We start from the raw sequence: 18,959 nt of genomic DNA, 5'->3' as shown, positions 1-18,959 counted from the left end.
AAATAAGTGAGGTAAAAGCATCACATCACGAGACTTCAATTTTATTAGCATAAAAATATATACATAGGCTTTTTTTATCCTTTTAGAGCACGTAATTAAGCCGTCTAACTTGTTTAATTGATGCTATCATGCTAATTCGCCCCCCAGACCCATGATAATAAAGCAAACGCTTCATTGCTAAATGCCAACACTAGGGCATACGCTTGGGTAGACCCATTGTGGCTCTTAGCATGAACTGCATGATTCTCACCTTATGTCTATTTCTACACATATGACTCGCATGAACTATATAATGTCTTTTTACAGTGGAAGAAGCCATTTGTTGAGAATTGAAGGGGCAATCGTGCTACATGTGCCTGCTAATGACGAACAATTTGACAAGATTCATTCGAGTTTTTTATAACTAGAAATAGGGGAAAAATATTCCAAAGCTTAACATGCAGCTGATTATAATATATGATTTAATGTGACATCATCTATACGATGGAATATGAGCCCCGTACGAAATCCCATATGAAGGAAAAAAAACCTTGGGATCAGATCTTGATTTTGTCAACTGTAAGACCATAAAAGCCATACATCTCTCAACTCCTACTTTATTTAGTTTAGTTGTATACTACCTCCCACGTTATAGTTTAATAATCAACAAAAACCTAAAGGAAAAAAAAAATATTTTTTCATAGGAAACTCTTTCTGTACGTAAACGAACTAGAAATTTCTCCCCTTTTTCTTGGCGAACTATCATTAGAGTTTTGAGCTTTAGATTTAATTTAATGCATGCTTTAATTCTAAATACATTAGATCTAAAACACCCGAAGCATTATTATATACCGCAGAAGTTACTCAAAATTATTAATTATAACTAATTTCAACTATATAAAATTAATAATGTAATTAATTAAAAGATTTTTTTATCTCGTGTAATATTAAGTTATATATAATAAATTTTATTAAAAATTATAGCATTTAATAATATTAATGCATTGAATTATCTAATATAATTTTAATAAAATTTTACTATATGTAACTTCTTATAGTATGCAAATTATACATGATGTTAAAAAAATAGTTGACCCAGTACGTGAATATGCGTTTTTGAAAAGCATGCTATATATTTATTGAAGTTAAACCGCAGAAAGGGAAATCCCCCTCTCCCTTCCTCTTGGCCAACTATCTACAATTAGAGTTTTGAGCTCCAGGTTTGGTTTATTTTATGCTCTAATTTTAGAAAAACATTATATCTTCAATACTTGAAGAATTATTATTGGCCGCAAAAGTTACACAAAATTATTATGTACTATTTAAATATTATATATATAAGGTATAATTAATTAATCCAATGCATGGGTGTATGTTTTGGAAATTACTATTTTTACATCATGCGTGTATGCATCTCCCAATAGGAAAAATAACAATATAATAAGATAAGTACGACAAAAAAATGTGATTAAAACAAAGAAAGAAAAAGATAATGTAAAAATAGCTAGTGTAGTAAAAAATTAAAATTGTCTTCTTTTACTTCCTATTTCTCCGAAACAAATCAGGCCACATATGCTTTTTATTAAATCAAATTTTCATTTAAATTAAATTGATGCTGTTTAAGCAAAAGAAAAAGGAGAAATTAAAATAAGACGAAAAATAGCACTTGTACAAACAAAATAGATATATAAATCTCAAAAAGCACATATGTGGATAGTGTTTTTTAAGAGGTTGATCGGAAAATATGATTTTAAAAAGAAGGGAGGAAAGAACAATTTTTTATTTTAAATAATATATTTAAAATTATTTTTTAAAATAAAAAGATATTGATATATTAACATAAATTTAATATATTAATCATGTATTTATTATCATAAATAATATATAATTCTCTTAATTTAAAATTAAAAAAAAATGTTATCGCCTCTCTTTTCCTTGAAAAAGAAATAAAAAATCTCTTCCAAATATGCCATAAAAAGTGAGAAAGAATAAGCGACAAAAAATTTGATGGTTCATTGTGATATCAAATCTCTTTAATTAGCACATGTAACTTCACTCAGAAAAGAGAGTCTAGAGAAGATATAAATGAATTTTCTTTGGGGTGGCATGGAGAATCCACGGAAGATAGCATTGGTGAGTTGAAAAGAAAGGTTACAAATCTATGTAAGAGGCTAGGGTGGTCTAGGCATAAAGGAGCTGAATGTTTTCAATTAATTTATCTCTTTTGGGGAAGCGAAGATGAACAACTTTCACAAAAAAATGAAGTGTCAAGAAATTAGCTTACAACTCCTTTCGTCGATGAAGTGATATTCAGGGGTTGGATCACAATATACATCTCCCTAGTTGGTTCAAAATAGGAATGTAGAAAGCAAGTGAATACTGGACTTCTAGTGTTATTAATGTTATTTATTAATTATTTTTTTGTAATATATAATGACATTAAATGTAAATTCTCTGTTCACATAAAACTCTAATTTTGATTGATAAACAATACCAATAACACTTAAAAAATAACACATAAATTTTCTCATTTAAATAACAAACATAGTTGGTGGAGAAAGATTAAGCTCAACATACTACAGCTTGTTTTCAATTTGTGAAAATAAAAAAAAGACTTGGAGTTAGAATATGTAAGCTAGTTAAATGTGAGATTTGAGGAGCAGTCTTTTGGCTTATGAAAATAGAATCTAATATGTTCTATGTTCTTTACTTACTTTTTTTAGTTCTGATTTTTTAACTTGTGTAACATTACTTAAGATAAAAAGATATATAGAATAATTTTTTGAATAAAATTATAAAATTTAATGTAATTAAATGCATTCATACAACGAACGTTGGTGTAAAATGATAAGGATACAATGGTGAAAATATGGTAACAATAGAAACTTGTTCTCTCCTTATTCAACATTATTTTACAATAGTTGTTTGCTTTTGGCAACAAATTCTATTTTTGAAATAATGTTGGCTTTGCATGTTGATGTTCTTAATAGAAATTGTTGGAGCTATATAAACTAAAACATCTTGTAATAAGTCACATATTACTTAGGTATGTAAAGGAAAAAAGAGATTAAGACTATATATTTGCTCTAATTAATCTTTCGTTTTAAGTTTGATTAATTAAAAATATTTTAAGCATATTTAAATTTTTTTTATACTTGTTCTTAAAAAGTTATAAAATCTTTAGATATTTACTTTAGGGAATAAAAGTATATTTAAACCTTGAAATAGTTAAAAGAAAAAATTTTGTATAGTGACATTTTTTAGTTGTCATTAGACAATAATTGTGATTTTTTTTTTATTTTAGAGTTTTCATAATAATTCTTATGTTACGGTTGTGTTATTGTTTTTTTATTTGCAAAACTTTTTTAAGGAAATATGTCATTTTTTTAAGTAGTAATTTAACAACTTCTAATTCAATCAAATATTACATTCTTATGATTACAATATTTTTTATATTAGAAAAGAAGTGTGATAATGTGGGAGTGTTATTTTGGGGAAAAAAAATTGGTTAAGAAAGACCTGATACATAAACAAAACCTTCTTTTATTTCTCGAAAACCCACCTAGTGCATGGTTTTCCGTAGTCTCTATGTAGTTATAATATCTAATTTTTCAAATGTTATAAAGTTTGAATGTAAATAAATTTAATGAAAGAATTAAATTTGAGTTGTACAAATACAAGTCAAGACTGTATTAATATAATTAGAATTACACATGGCATTATATTCTCTAAATAGAAAAAGAATAAGAAAAAAATTCTTAGTCATATTAGAAATGTCTTTATCTTTATGAAAAGATTTTTTTTTCTAAAAATAATAAATATATCCTCATAATATTATTGTATTATAATAAAAAAAACTATTAGTTATTGTTAACGAATCGTACACAAATATTAATTGATATTAATGTAAGATGCATAGTAATTAAATACAAACATTGGTTGGTATTAATACAAGACATATGATAATAATCTATAGATATTGACTAATATTGTTGTAAAGTGCACGTTATACCTTTTATCAAGAGAATTCAAAATTGAACTAAATTAGTTTTAAACAACAAACAAATTAAAAAAAAATAAATAATCAAACAAATAAATGCATTTGTATTGCAATTCAGTTTAGATTTCAGTTTCTATTATTAAAATTGAACCAAATCAAATTGAATTGCACTATAATATATTTATATTATTTTTCTATTATATTTTTATATAAAGAACTTTTATAATTTTATCATAATGTATAAATTTATGATACATTGTTTCTTCAAAATTTCTTTTTCTCTCAATTGAGTTTATTTATTCATTATCAATAAAGTTTTATCATCTTAATTAATAATTTTTTATTTTTGTTTTTATTTTTTAAAAAATTTGCTTATTCTTAGGTTACTTTTTAATCTAAAAAAATAAAATTAGTTATATAAAAATAAATATTTTTTAAAATAAGTCATAAATAAATAAATCAATCCAAATGAATTATAAAATATCAATTAGATTTAACTAGTTTTGATATTACATTTAAGTCTAATTAAATCATAACTATAATAAATAAAGGATGTGTTTATTTTAATTAAGATGGAGATATATCAAAGTTGGTTAAAATAAAATGTTTTAAAACAAATCTTATAATGTCTATATTTATGAAAAAAGATAGTGATTAAGACTATTGTTAAGAATATAGTTGTGTATAGTTTTTAGTTAATTTTAATCTCTTTTTTTTTCTTTAACTTCTTATTTTTTAATTTTTTTTTCAAATTTATTAGAATTTTAGTTTTTATAATTTTTCTTACCTTACTACTACTTTGGGTGAAAATTGCTGAAATTTGGATATTGATTGCAGGTTATTCAGCGTCAAGCCACAGACCTATGTGTGTCAAGGCGTCACGCAAGCGTGACAATGTGCTCTCGAGTTATCTTGTACCAAGGTGCAAGCTTGTGTATATTAAGGTGTTTATCACGTTTAGCTAATAAAGTCGCACGACTTTTAGCGCCAAAGCGCAAACGTTTGTGCACCAAGATGCAACCTTAATGACATAAAAAAAAATACATATTGTATAAGATAAAAGGGATTGTGAAGCACATTATAAAGGAAGAAGTTTTTTTTCAAGGAGGACCAAGTGGTAATTCTTTTAGAGCAGGAAAAACAGACCTATAATGAAGTCTTTGGAAAGAAAGATTGGAGAAGATTTTTAGATTTATTTTCTTCTCAATAACATAGTTAAGGGAACCTCTCCTTTTTTTTCTTGTGTTTTTCACTTTTGTAAAAGATTGCTAAATATTTTGTAGTTAGGGTTGATAGATTCTTTTGGAATTGTGATGTAATTAGATTCTTGATTCTAGTTTAAGCTTCTTTTGATATTAACTTGTAAATTCGTTCTTAATGTTTGGTATGAACTAGTTACTCATGCTTTATTTTGATGAACCTTCTTGATATTGGAAAATGGAATGAATGATTGAGCTTCTTGATTTACTTGCCTCCTCATTTAATTTTTTAGAAATAAAAATTATTAGGTGTGTGATCTCTTAGTTTTCTTGTGCTCTAAAACTTTAATTAAACTCATACTTTTGGAATTAAAGAATAAATCTTTGTGTATGGGTTCAAGAGAATTTGTATACCAAGGAATTGTATATAAATTAATTTAATGGAAATTTTTCTTAAAATCTTAAGAAGAGCTTGAACTAGTAAGGAGATTTACTTTATCAAATGAACAATAGGTGAAGTGTAATCCTAACTATCTTGTCATTAAATTTTCTCATCTTATTTTAGATTTTGTTGTTTATTTACTTACAAAATAAATTAAATCAATTTATATCTTAGAATTTTCTTCGATCATAACACATTTAATTAGTTCAATTTAGCAAATCAATACGTGTTTGCATCAATTTCTATGAAAATAATATTTTACTTTCATTATATATGTACGATTCATTAATTTGTTGTTATCTATATTATCAAAATTTATTATTTCAAGTTGCACTAATTATAAATCTTTTAAATTTGTATTTGACTTTATATATTATATTTAAATATTTACTTTAGAGTGTGCATGTAGATATTTGAGAGTGTAAGAGGTTAAGGAAAAAAGTCTATATGTTGTAAAATAATTTATTTGATATTAATTTTTTGTTTTATTAAATAATTATTATTTTTTTAAAATTTTCATATTAATTATTGTATTATCTTATTTTTTATTAAAATAAAATTCTAAAAAAAATATATGTTTTAGTTTTCTAGAGTTTCCGCTAGAAAGAACTTTACTGAAAGGAACGTGATAATGGGTCCTTAATCGCTGTGAGGTTTCTCCCATTCGAATAAGTTAAGTCTCCCATTAAGTAATATAAACTTGCCCTTTATAATTAAGTCTCCACTTTAAGTTATAAAAACTTGTCCTCAATCTCTGAGGTTTCTCCTATTTGAATAAGTTAAAGTATTAAAAACTTGTCCTCAATTTCTGTGAGCTTTCTCCCATTCGAATAAGTTAAGTATCCACTTTAAGTAATAAAAACTTGCCCTTCGTCATAATCTAGCTAGTGACTAATTACCCATTGGATACAGTTTTAGAGTGTGTGTATGCGTGCCTGCATGCTAAAATTTATTAATTAACGATGTATAAACTAAAATTTATTATTTGATCATGTGTAAACTAGTATATAAAATAGTACTGTTAACTTGTAGTAAAATATGACAGCAAATGGATGATTCATCATACTATATAATTGACGATGAATATATAGATTTTTCAAGGTTACAGATAAATCTTAGTTGCAACATAGATTCTCAAAATAAGAAATATATCCCAGCTAGTTATGAACATAGATTTTTAGCATAATAGATAAATGAGTTGGGAACATAAATTTTCATTTAAAAGTTTAGGTTTTAACTCCATGGCTGGAACCATCCACGAATTCCCAAAATCTGAGAAAACACCACCAAATTATCTTCACTTCGCTTATGGGTTTTAGTATTGTAAAATCTTTGTTTTTGACTGCATTACATAGCTCATATATATTGCGGGGAAAAAACTTCTTCATGACGCACACAATGTTGTGGGGGATGCAAATTAAGAACCATCAAATGACTCATAATATATCAAACAAGATAGAAGGTTGTAGTGTTTCTATCTAATACAACAAAAGAACATTCCGTGCAACATACAGGTTTCATGATTCGATCAAGTTAAGACTCTTAAGGATGTATACGAACTAATTGATTGTTTCACTGAGAATGGTTTGGACGCAGAAGCAAAGTAATATTTTCTAATGGTGAAGTATTAATCCATCTAGTCATAGAGCTCATTAAGGTTAGATCATGGATTTGGATTAAAGAAAAAGTAAACAATGGATTTGCTTCATGTTATGAGTGGAGAGTGAATCTTATCATCTCCATGTGGTATCTTTGTCTTTATTAAAAGTCCTGTGAATTGGTCACAAACTTAGACACTTGATGTAAATGGATATGAGTACTCTCCTTGTACTCTGAATAATACATTTTTCTCTTGGAAAAAATATATATATCGGAAAAGACTTTAAAACAATTGTAAAAGCTCCAAAACACTAATAGGCAATTTTCGTCGTAAACAACTTGGAACTTTTCCATTCTAATTAGCTTTTATATTTTTTTATAAGCCAAAATACAAGGGCTACTCAACTTTTTTTCTAGACATATATAGAAAAAGAAAAGTAACATAATTATCAATATTGTCAGACACTGTCTGCCGCCATTGCTTAATTAAGGTAGGTATCTTTTAGATGATTGATAAAAGATTGGACTTTACGGAAGTTGGAGAAGAGGTTGTTACATTACAATTTCAGAATGCATAAAACGGTACAAAAGATTTTACATACTTATTGAACGAATAACATAAGAAAATGTCCAAGATATGATATGTGTTCTTATCAACTAAAAGAATATGATAAGTTTATTTTATAATTTTTTATATTTTAAATATAAATTTTATTACATAAAAAAGTTGAATTAAAAATAAACTTGATAAGTTAATATAATATATTTAATCTATTATTTCGAAATGCTTCAATCTTTTCTTTACCAAATGAATAATCCCCACGAATCTTCTCATGTCGAATTTTAAGTTCCCTACCTACATCATATTTCCCGTCGACTACTGGTATTAAGCTATCAATTCCGGAAGAAAAGAATATTTTGTCTATATGAAACATTAGATTCATGTCCCTAAAAAATCTGTAGTCAAAATAAAACCATAAAATAAAATGTTAAAAAGATTGAAATAAGGCAATAAGCAATATATTTCGTTTTTTTTTTCACTGGTTTTATTTATATATTAGAACAAATGAGTAGGGTATGTATGAATAATATGGAAAGCAAGAGAAATGGCTGCGGCGCCGCTTGCTGCCTTATAAGTCCACTGATGCACGAGCTGGTGAGCTGTGGCGATGAATTATGATAAATGCCTCACATGTCACTGTAAACCGACCTACTTAAACAAATAAGCCCCGCAGTTTCCGCTTCCAATCGAGACTCTTCATTTAATTCGTGCTAGTTCATGAATTTATATCTTTAGCCACACTTATATAATCTTTATTCTTATTATTCTTACTGATATATAAGATTTGTGAAGTTACATGGACCACTAAATTGAAATCATTTTTTTGAAGCCTTCTCTCGTTCATTTTATTCAATATAATAAATTTTTCATTATTTATAATAAATACTTTTTTTCCTAAGATATATGGTTTCATCATTACCTTATTAAAAGGATTCTAAGTTTAAAAAAAATGATCATTGTGTGGTTCATGGATTGAACTAGATTAGGACCTTTAAGTACTATTTGATTGGCTATGTCCATGTTTTGGATGTTAGGATCTTCAAGTCAAAGACATTTGGGGTGGATGACACTTGCAATTTCAATATCCTGTCAAATATGATTTGTTAGTGTGTTTAAACATCAGACTGTTAAATTTTACTAAGACCTTCTAGGAATTCTCGAAATGATGCCTGGCTTGGCACAATCAAAGTAAGGATATATGTTTAGCGGTTTCTGGGTAAGGCTGGTTAATTTGCAGTTTGAGACAAAGAAATATGATGGAAGACTGTAATTGGATTTGAAACATTCCAATAACAGAGTAGGTCAAATTGTTCTTATGGCTAATCTTGCATGAAGCTCTTCCAACTAATGTTGTGAGGTATACTAAAGGGGTGTCTTATATTCCAACCTGCAATCATTGTTCTTAAGAATATACTTCATTATAATGCACTCTCTTAATGTACTTATTTATTTGTTAAAATTTATTAAAAAATATAAAAGTATCAGTTAGAATTATTAAATTAAGAGTAAATTTTATGTATTTTTTAATAAATTTTAACTGTGTTAGAGTATCATTAATTGCGCAAGAGATTGTCCTCATACCCAGGAGGTTTGGATAAGACATGATCTAGTTCAGCACCATCAATTTTTCAAGATAATAGAACATCTTGGATCATCAACATGGCTCGGAGTTTTGATAGCATAAGTTAATTAATGTTTATCTTGTGGTGGTTATGGAAGTGGTAGAATAAAATGAAATTTGACACTGACAAATGGAGTCTATTTTCTTTACTCTATGCATGATGGTGCTTGGCTTTCTGGTTTCTCTTGGCATTATGGAGATTTTCTGATGGAACCTCTCATTTTTATTGTGTAAAAATGAGATATAACATGCACTTATTTTCTTTTTCACAGTCACATTTTTTTTTCGTTTGAACCACAATTCTTTTGAAGCTTCTATATTAAATTAAACTAATATTTTTATTTTATTCAATAGAAAATTATAGTTCATAATTTGTTAATTATTACTCAGTTTTCTTTTGCAAAAAATCACACAGCAAGAGAGATAAAAGTCTTTTGTTCCCTTTTCTCCTCTTTCTGACTTCTCAATTAAAATTCCACGTGGATAGAAATCTTAATTTGACGTACATTCCTTATCAAATAATCGTCTTACTATTTTTTAACATGAAAACAATTGCAAAAACCACGACGATTTCACTGCCTCCCCTTCGTCCCTGCTGCAAATGAAGACCATGTTTTTGTGTATCATTGAGATAGTAACCTCAGTTTTTTTAATATAGTATTAGAGTTTATTTGATTTAAAAGTTGAACTGTTCACGTTCAATCTTAAACATAAAAATGTGCTGATATAAGCTGTATTAGTTAAAAAATATAATCAAAATATTCTTTGTAAAACTCAAATAATATTTCTCTTTTATCTCTTTTTAAAAACAAGTTAAGCTCAATTTTTCAATAATGATACAAAGAAAGAGATTTCCACACGAGAACAAGACGTGAGGGATTGAGGAATAACGGTGTTAGAAAATCCTTTAACTATTCAGAAATTTTATTTAAAGGAACACAGGGAAAGGAGACAGAAATTTAAACTTAATGATACATAATTAAATTTTGCACACAATGTTTGTAGGTGCCATTAACTTAGAATTGTAAAAAATGAAACATAAATACAAGAACTCTTGTTAATTAAATCACAATATAATGGAATCTTAGAGCTTGTTTGATTTAATTTTGCTTTTCAGTTTTTAAAAATTACACTTTAAAACAATTTTATAAAGCTATTTTTAAGAAGAGAATAAAAATAAAATTTGTTTGATAATTTAATTTTTAAAACTGTTTTTAAGATGAAAAAATAAGAGAACTTATTTAATAAATTTGTTTATAAAAATTAAAAAAAGAAAATGTCTTTGATTTTATTTATTTTTTATTTTTTATTTTAAATTATATATATATTTAATATTTAATTTTAATATTTTTTATTTAATTAAATATATTTTTTATATTTAAAAAGAAATATTGAATTTAAAAATTATTAAAATAAAGTCATAAGGTTACTAATGTGAGCAAAGAAGACATAAGATACTGAAAGGTTACTCATGTAGCGCGGGAAAATGTGAAATTACTATGAAATTCTAACCCATTCTATTTACATTATTTATTTAATTTATTTATTTATAAAAATACTATTAATAAAAAATGAGTTTTTCGCATCTTGCAAATTTTAGAAAAATAAAATAAAATTTAAAAATAAAAACAACTTAAAAGCTATTCTGTACTTTAATTTTAAAAATTGAAAATAAAAACTTGTTTATAAAAATAATTTTAAAATTTAAATTAATAAATAAGTTTTGAAATTTTGAAATTTTAAAAATTAGAAACTCTTCTTAAGAAAGGGAAAAAACAGCTCCTTATACTCTTGTTTCCCTTGATGTTTTTGTGACACATGCTTTTGTATTTCCCGTAAAAGATATTTGTTTGTTATCTTTACACTTCTTATGAAGTATCAATGACTAGACACACAAAAGGTGCAGAAAGAATATATGAAGATAAAAGTTGCGTCTAATTAGTCAGTGTAGAATAGAGTGTCTCATATTTTAAAGTGTGTTAGAGGGTGCCAAGGTTCTGCTTAATCCTAAACTGGATTGTGATTCCCCGTTGAATCGTTTATTATTGGACTTGTTAAAAACCTGAATTACAGAGTAGAAGAAGGAAGAAAGAATGATGACAACAAGAGGTAATAACTCACATTCAGTTTTAGAACAGCCTCAACCAACAACAACAGGGCTCTACCATGCAACGCCTCGTTCCTCTTCCACCTGCAAAGCATGCTGTTGCTGCATCTTCCTCTTCTTCTCCTTCATCGCTCTGTTAGCCCTAGCAGCACTGTTGGTTATTGTATTGGCCGTCAAGCCCAAGAAGCCATACTTGGACCTTCACCAAGTGGGCCTCCAATACATCGCCATGAGGCCCAACCCAAACGACCCAGCAAGCGCCAACCTGTACCTCATCATCCGCTTGGCGTTGGCTGTGGTGAACCCCAACAGGGTGAGGATCAGTTACGGGGACTGCAGGTTCAGGCTCATGTTCCGGGGAGTGCCGTTGGGGAGAGCCTCGCTGGCGGCGTTCTGGCAGCATGCTCACAGCGTCAGGGAAGTGGTGGCAACGGTCGCCGTCGATGGGGTCAACCTCTCTCAGCCTGATTCCGGTGACTTCACCAGAGACGCTTTGCTTAATGACAGGGTGGAGCTCAGGGTTTTCGCACATGTTCCCGCCAAAATTCGCCTCTTCAACCTCGATTCTCCTCCTCTTCACGTAATCCTCTCTTCTCTCCCTCACTCTTTTTTTTTTTTTTTTTTTCATGTTTAGTCATTTTTCACATTATTTCAATTAAGTCAAGTATTTGAATTAGATTAATTTCCATTAACTTCTATGAGATTATCTTCACATATTCTTTTGATTTCTTTAGAAGTAAGTTTATTCAAATCTAAACTAAACGAGCTTTTATTATATTGATTGTCATGTTATGTGCTTTAAAGATTATTAACTTCCTCCACCCATTTCATAACATAACCTTCACCAGTTACTTTCTTGCACATTTCTTCATTACACGTTCACATATTCTTAGATTCTTTGGTCGCCTCTCTTTCCACTTTTGTGTTTGTGGCTTGGTACTTTAATTTCTTGTGTTTATGATGCTCTTTAATTCACGTATGTGGGGCAGCGAGGGGTTTTGTGTCTTATTTACCGTTTCTTTATAGATTTGTTTTTTACTCAATCATATCGTGTATGCACATAATAAGTAGTTTTAAGTCATTATTTTTTTCTTTAATTTAAAGTTACTATGTTTTATCAAAACTGCACGGGAGATGGCACTACTTACACCACATTTTTTGTTTTCACTTTAACCATTAAGATATTATTAGCTTCCAGAATCAAATTCTATCAATTGCTTTCTTTTCACGCTCCTTTATGCGTTCCTCTATAATGTACCGTGGTTAAATATTCCAAATTTCTAAAAGCCTCACCTTTATGCATTAGATTTTTTTTATTTTATTATTTACCCTACTTTGAATACTCCTTTTCGGTTTGATCATTTCTATTTTCTTTTGTGAAATCCTCAATTTTAATTTTCAATTACTAACGTGTTGTTTTAAGCAAAAATAATGTAATAATTTAACAAGCGGTGGGATGCAACAAAGACTTGACTACTCTAAGTTCGTGTGGTTTATGCAGTAACCAAATTTTCCCATTAACCTTTCTGTTATGGCAAAAGATTAATGATAATGAACTCAACTTTACAGGTATCAGTAAATTGTGTTATAGTGGTAAGTCCAAGAAAGCAATCTCTAACTTACAAGCAGTGTGGATTCGAGGGATTGAATGTTTAACGAGGGGAAGTCATCGCATCCCTTTAGACTTTGACATCATCGATTTAAATTCCTTATTTATTTTTTTTACTCATTTTCTCAATTGTCTCTCATTTCTTCGAGCAACTTTGAGGAAGAAATTTGAAGGGCAAAGGAGAAATTCAAAAATTGGATGGGGGTATTAGAAGTGAGTCACAAAATTGATTAATTGGAAAGCTGAGGAGGCAGATTTCAGAAGGGATATCAAAGTAACATGTTCAACAGTTTGCCAAAGAATTTTGCAGATTTTTTTCAGTTTGTTGCTTCACTTTGAAGAAAGACAAAAAGGCAGCTATAATATATGGTAAAATCCAACAAGTAGCTGAGGTATTGTGAACTCGAATCTTATTCTCTGTCGCCTTTCAACTTATTGTGATAAGGGAAGTTTAGGACTTTTGTCCGAGGCATTCTTGGAAGTGTAAATGTAGGCCAAAAAAATGAGATTATATGAAATAAGAACATAGGTGTTAGGCTTATTTGTTGAAGATGTGGTTCCAGATGTTAAAATAATTACTGTTCTTCATTCTGTAATGCTTGAAATATTAGGATTGCTGCTATCCACACTTCCTATTCGCAACTTTGGATAAGTCAAACTAAATAATGTAACATGAGTACAGAGGATATACCCAGAAAAAAAAAAAAGAATATAGAGGAAACATAACTGAAACATGTTAACTTCATCATGTTATACTCTGTTGTTGACAAAAAAAAAAATGTGATACTTTGTTTTTTTATCATATTTTATTGTGAACTCTTTTATATGTATACACACTTCATCATTATAAAATATGGTCTGGATAGATAACTTTGTAAGTTGATTGTTGAATCTAATCTTAATGAACATATCTACACTCACTTCATTACTTTAAATGAGTCAGTATATTTGAAAAAAAAATCCTTACTTTTCCAACCATTTTAATATATGTGCTTTTATATTTTTATTTCAAAAAATATAAGGAGGAAAGAAAGCAAGGCAATGTTAGAACGTAAAAAACAGAGAAAAAAGAATATGCACCGAAAGAAATAGGAGAGAAGAAAAAATTAGTAAATTCATGTATATGGTGTTTAAGTCAAGAGAAGTAAAAGGAAAAAGAAAAGAAAAGAAAAACTGAATTCTCTCTATAAAGGCAATTTTTAATCTTATAATGAATAAAATATAATTTTTGTTTTATTTTGCATGAGTAATATATATATTACATTTCTCTCTTTCTTTCCATTTTTCCTTGTTTGTCAAACCACTTCTCCTTTTAAATCATTTTAAATAAACAAAATATGAATTTTAGAAGCCTAAACAGTTAGGAAAGAGGAAGAATATTTTTGTTTTTTTGTCAAATATGCTCTCAACCTGACATTTCTACTTTTATTAGCTTTCAATAATACGTAACATGTAGACAAATTTTGTCAGTGAATGCAGAGTTTGGGAGTAACTTCTATCTTTTGAAATTTAAGGACTTGTTTATTTGATGTTTTGTTTTATTTTTTCATTTAATTTTAAAAATATCACTCTATTTTTATTTATTTCCATTTTTATAGATAAATATAAACAAAAAATATTATTTATATAATTATTTGGAAATAAAAATAATGTTATTTTTAATTAAAAATATTTTTCAAAGTAAATAGGTTTTAATATATTTAATTCATTTTTAGACTAATTTAACGATTGATTAATTGAAATTTAATAAAAAAAAATATGATAAACACTTTGTCAAAGGATGACTTCTTATAATAATAATTAGAGTTTAAAAACCAAATAAGAAAAAATTAAAATCGAATGCGTTGATTTAATAAAATATTAATTTAAAGTTGATTGTCTTAACAACTGTTTCCTCAAGTTTAAATTTAAATACTTCTCCATACAATTTTTAGGCAAATAATTATCAATATTTTCCTTACAAAGTTTTTTCTAACAAAAAAAAATTCTGTCCGTAATGATATTTTAAAACAAAATAAAAAAAAAAGACATGAAATTTCCAACGAAAATGGAATTACAATTTCAGTTAAGTAAAATTAAAAAAAAAAATGACTACAATAGATGCACACAAGGTGCAATGTGTAGATCTGAAACAGAAACCCTATTTGGATCTACCTCAACCAAACTCATTCAGCAGCATTACCCCATTCCCAATTCTCCATCCCTTGCACTACACAACCATGTCTCTCAATCTTCGTCAGAAACAAACAGGTAACTCTCTATCTCTTGCAATTTCATAAACGAAACATCGTTTTGGTTTATATTAACGATCTTCGTTTACTGATTCAGAATGCATCGCTCGAATGCTGAACCTGAACCAACCCATCAACTCGACGGGAACGGCGAACGAAGAAGTGTACAAGATACTGATATACGACAAGTTCTGCCAGAACATTCTCTCCCCATTGATCCACGTCAAGGACCTTCGCAAACACGGTGTCACTCTCTACTTCCTCATCGACAAGGATCGCAAACCCGTTCACGACGTTCCCGCCGTTTACTTCGTTCAACCTAACCAGTCCAACGTCCAACGAATCGTTTCCGATGCTTCTCGATCGCTGTACCAGAGTTTACATCTCAATTTCTCAACCTCTATCCCTCGCCCCCTCCTTGAAGATCTCGCCACTGGAACCTTAAATTCTGATTCAATTAGCCGCATTTCCAAGGTCCATGATCAGTACCTAGAGTTTGTGACTCTCGAAGATAACCTCTTTTCCTTGGCCCACAATTCTTGTTATGTTCAGCTTAATGATCCTTCTGCTGGGGACCGTGAAATTGAGGAGCTTGTTGAGAAGATCGTTGGTGGGTTGTTTTGTGTTTTGGCTACTCTTGCTGTTGTGCCTGTTATTAGGTGTCCCCGTGGTGGCCCTGCTGAGATGGTTGCTTCTGCGTTGGATCAACGAATTCGTGATCATTTGTTGTCTAAGAACAATTTGTTTACTGAGGGTGGAAACTTTGTGAGCTCGTTTCAGCGCCCGGTGTTGTGTATATTTGATAGGAATTTCGAGTTGCCGGTTGCCATTCAGCATGATTTTCGGTACCGGCCGCTTGTCCATGATGTGCTTGGTTTGAAGCTGAATAGGTTGAGTGTGCAGGGGGAGAAAGGTGGGATGAGATCTTATGAGTTGGATAGTTCTGACTCGTTTTGGCTTGCGAATGGATCGCTGGAATTCCCAGAGGTTGCAGTGGAGATTGAGACGCAGCTGAATAAGTATAAGAAGGATGTGGATGAGGTGAATAAGAGGACTGGTGGAACTCACGGCGCAGAGTTTGATGGAACAGATTTGATTGGTAACACGAAGCATTTGATGAATGCTGTGAACTCTCTGCCTGAGCTGACTGAGAGGAAGCAGGTGATTGATAAGCACACCAACATTGCTACTACATTGTTGGGTGAGATTAAGGAGAGATCACTTGATTCATATGCGAAGAAGGAGAATGACATGATGGTTAGAGGGGGCATTGAGAGGAATGAGCTCCTTGGTGTGCTCAGAGGGAAGGGAACAAAGATGGATAAGCTTCGCTTTGCCATCATTTATCTTATTTCTTCTGAAAGCATTAATCAGTCAGAAGTTGAAGCTGTGGAAGCGGCGCTGAGAGAGTCCGAGGTTGATACTGCTGCTTTTCAGTATGTGAAAAAGATCAAGTCATTGAATGTTTCATTGGCTTCGGCAAACTCTGCCAGCAGAAGTAATATTGTAGATTGGGCTGAGAAGCTCTATGGTCAGTCAATTAGTGCAGTGACAGCTGGTGTGAAAAATCTTTTATCCAATGATAGGCAGCTAGCATTGGCAAGGACAGTTGAAGCCTTGGTTGAAGGGAGGCCAAATCCTGAAACAGATTCATACCTCTCCTTTGATCCCCGTGCTCCCAAGTCTGGTTCAGGAGCTAGTAGCAGCCATTTGAAAGGGCCATTTAAAGAAGCAATTGTATTCATGATTGGTGGCGGTAATTATGTGGAATATTGCAGTCTGCAAGAGCTCGCCCAACATCAGCAGCCTGCCAAGCATATTATATATGGAACAACAGAAATTCTAACCGGAGTTGACTTTGTAGATCAGCTTACATTGTTGGGGCAGAAGATGGGTTTGGGTAACGTTGCTTCTACCTCAACTCAGTAGTTCAGATGTGGATGTAATACATTTCACATTTCAGTTTGCCAAATTATTCTTTAATATACAAAGGAAAACTTTCAGACATCGAGGTAACACAGGCAAATTCAATCTGCTTTTGATGTTCATTGTCTAGAAAAGATGAAGGATTTTGTGCCTTATAGTGCCTTCTTGATTATAAAGCAAGGGGACTGTTTCTTGCTTTGTAGCTTCCTGTAGTATAGTCGTATATGCTTTATCTTCATTGTAGTGAAAAGTTCTTTGAAAAGCATGATGTGCCTTATATGCTTTATTTTCATTCTATAGATGTTTCGGTCATCGAAAATCATCATGTATTAATCAGTGCACGTTTCTGCAATTGGATATATTCTGCTTGTCTTTCAACCATTCTTTAAGCGTCGGGTTTAGATTGAGTACTACCTAAATCCTAAATTATCAGTATGCAATTAACTCTGGTCATTAAGTTATGTTTATTATCAAGGCTTATTATTTTTATCTTGTTTATAATTTTCTAAATTCTGTTACCCGATGACTTCAATTCATCATCCTATTAACCATACGACTAGCTTTGGGGTACCGAAAGCATGAGATAAGATTATTCTATAAGGACCAGAGTTTTGCCTTTGAAATTGACTAGTACCAAGGTCGTATTCGGTATGTGTTTAGTGCATTGTGGTTAAATCATAACTTAATCTCAGTCCCACCCATAAAATTATAAATGAACTTTCTTTTTTATTTGAAGGTTATTGTCAGTTATGAACTGTTCCCTTTCTAGCAAGAGGCACTAAGCTAAGGAAAAAACTGAAAAGTTTGTAAACATTGAGTTTGTGTATGAAATGTTCAGCAGGAATGCTGTCATACGCCTTCATGATATTTATGAGTGGCTTGCATACAACAGTAGCTATAAGCACACTTAAGAGTCACATGGTCATGATACTGATCTAAAAATTTAGCTTAAATATCTATGAATCAATTTTTTGTACAATCTTAATAATAAAACTTTCTGAAAATTGATATGGGGTAGAAAGCCCCCTAACAATTACATCTAATTAAGAATTTGTTTCAGCATTCCGAGAAAAACCATAAACACCCGCCGTATCAAATGCAGCAATGCAAGATCAAATTTTGCCATCGGGTTTGCTTAAAAAAATATAACTTATCTAATAATACAGATTACATATAATCATAGGCCAATTTGCCTAAGAAGAGTGTGATGCTTTATTAATGAAAGGGTTTGATTTGACCGTAGAGAGTACGAAATCTGTTTTCTTGTCTTTGTTTCTATTGCATTTTATCTTATCCTATCCCATTCTATTTTGTGATATTTGAAAACTATCGTCAATACCTCGGCGCTAGTACTTACAATAGCAAGTGCATTTCTAATGCATTTATTAATTTTTCTCAGAGACCAGAATTACTACGAGCAAATTTATTTGCTCTGCTATTCTGCCCAAGCCTGGCTGAGGAAGAATTTCTAGGCCTTAAACAGAAAAATGCAGATTAAAAGATTAGGGCATACTGTATTTATATATATTCTTTGTATTTCCCATGAATATTTTTATCATTTCTTGCCTAAATCTTAGTGAACAAGATACAAGGTGAAGACAATGTAACATTTTTATAATTATTAGCGAGAAGATAAAATAAAAATAGAAAGCATTTCTATGAACCGAATGCATTAAGACTAATT

The 18,959-nt window shown here is 30.0% G+C and overlaps 2 protein-coding genes across 2 annotated transcripts; both read left to right on the top strand.

Annotated features, from left to right (window-relative positions):
- Positions 1-11,498: 11,498 nt before the first annotated feature.
- On the top strand, positions 11,499-13,742 carry LOC113859962. Its single transcript, XM_027492609.1, has 2 exons — positions 11,499-12,089; positions 13,079-13,742. Exons 1-2 carry the CDS (start codon positions 11,499-11,501, stop codon positions 13,163-13,165), a joined length of 678 nt encoding a protein of 225 aa, XP_027348410.1. The 3' UTR covers positions 13,166-13,742.
- Positions 13,743-15,205: 1,463 nt separating this feature from the next.
- Positions 15,206-18,926, top strand: LOC113857925 (SEC1 family transport protein SLY1). Its single transcript, XM_027490236.1, has 2 exons — positions 15,206-15,368; positions 15,447-18,926. Exons 1-2 carry the CDS (start codon positions 15,206-15,208, stop codon positions 17,276-17,278), a joined length of 1,995 nt encoding a protein of 664 aa, XP_027346037.1. The 3' UTR covers positions 17,279-18,926.
- The last annotated feature ends 33 nt before the right edge of the window (positions 18,927-18,959 follow it).

Source organism: Abrus precatorius, unplaced genomic scaffold, assembly GCF_003935025.1.
Source record: "Abrus precatorius isolate BTA unplaced genomic scaffold, Abrus_2018 Scaffold2, whole genome shotgun sequence".
In the NCBI taxonomy this organism is placed as follows: Eukaryota; Viridiplantae; Streptophyta; class Magnoliopsida; order Fabales; family Fabaceae; genus Abrus; species Abrus precatorius.
This window is presented reverse-complemented; position numbering and strand designations above follow the sequence as displayed.

What these genes read in the sequence shown, in the direction of transcription:
- LOC113859962 (XM_027492609.1), top strand. Translation starts at nt 11,499, where the DNA reads ATGACAACAAGAGGTAATAACTCACATTCAGTTTTAGAACAGCCTCAA. An exon ending in TCGATTCTCCTCCTCTTCAC is followed by an intron (nt 12,090 to 13,078) that starts GTAATCCTCTCT and finishes TCAACTTTACAG; the next exon opens with GTATCAGTAAATTGTGTTAT.
- LOC113857925 (XM_027490236.1), top strand. Translation starts at nt 15,206, where the DNA reads ATGACTACAATAGATGCACACAAGGTGCAATGTGTAGATCTGAAACAG. An exon ending in TCTTCGTCAGAAACAAACAG is followed by an intron (nt 15,369 to 15,446) that starts GTAACTCTCTAT and finishes TTACTGATTCAG; the next exon opens with AATGCATCGCTCGAATGCTG.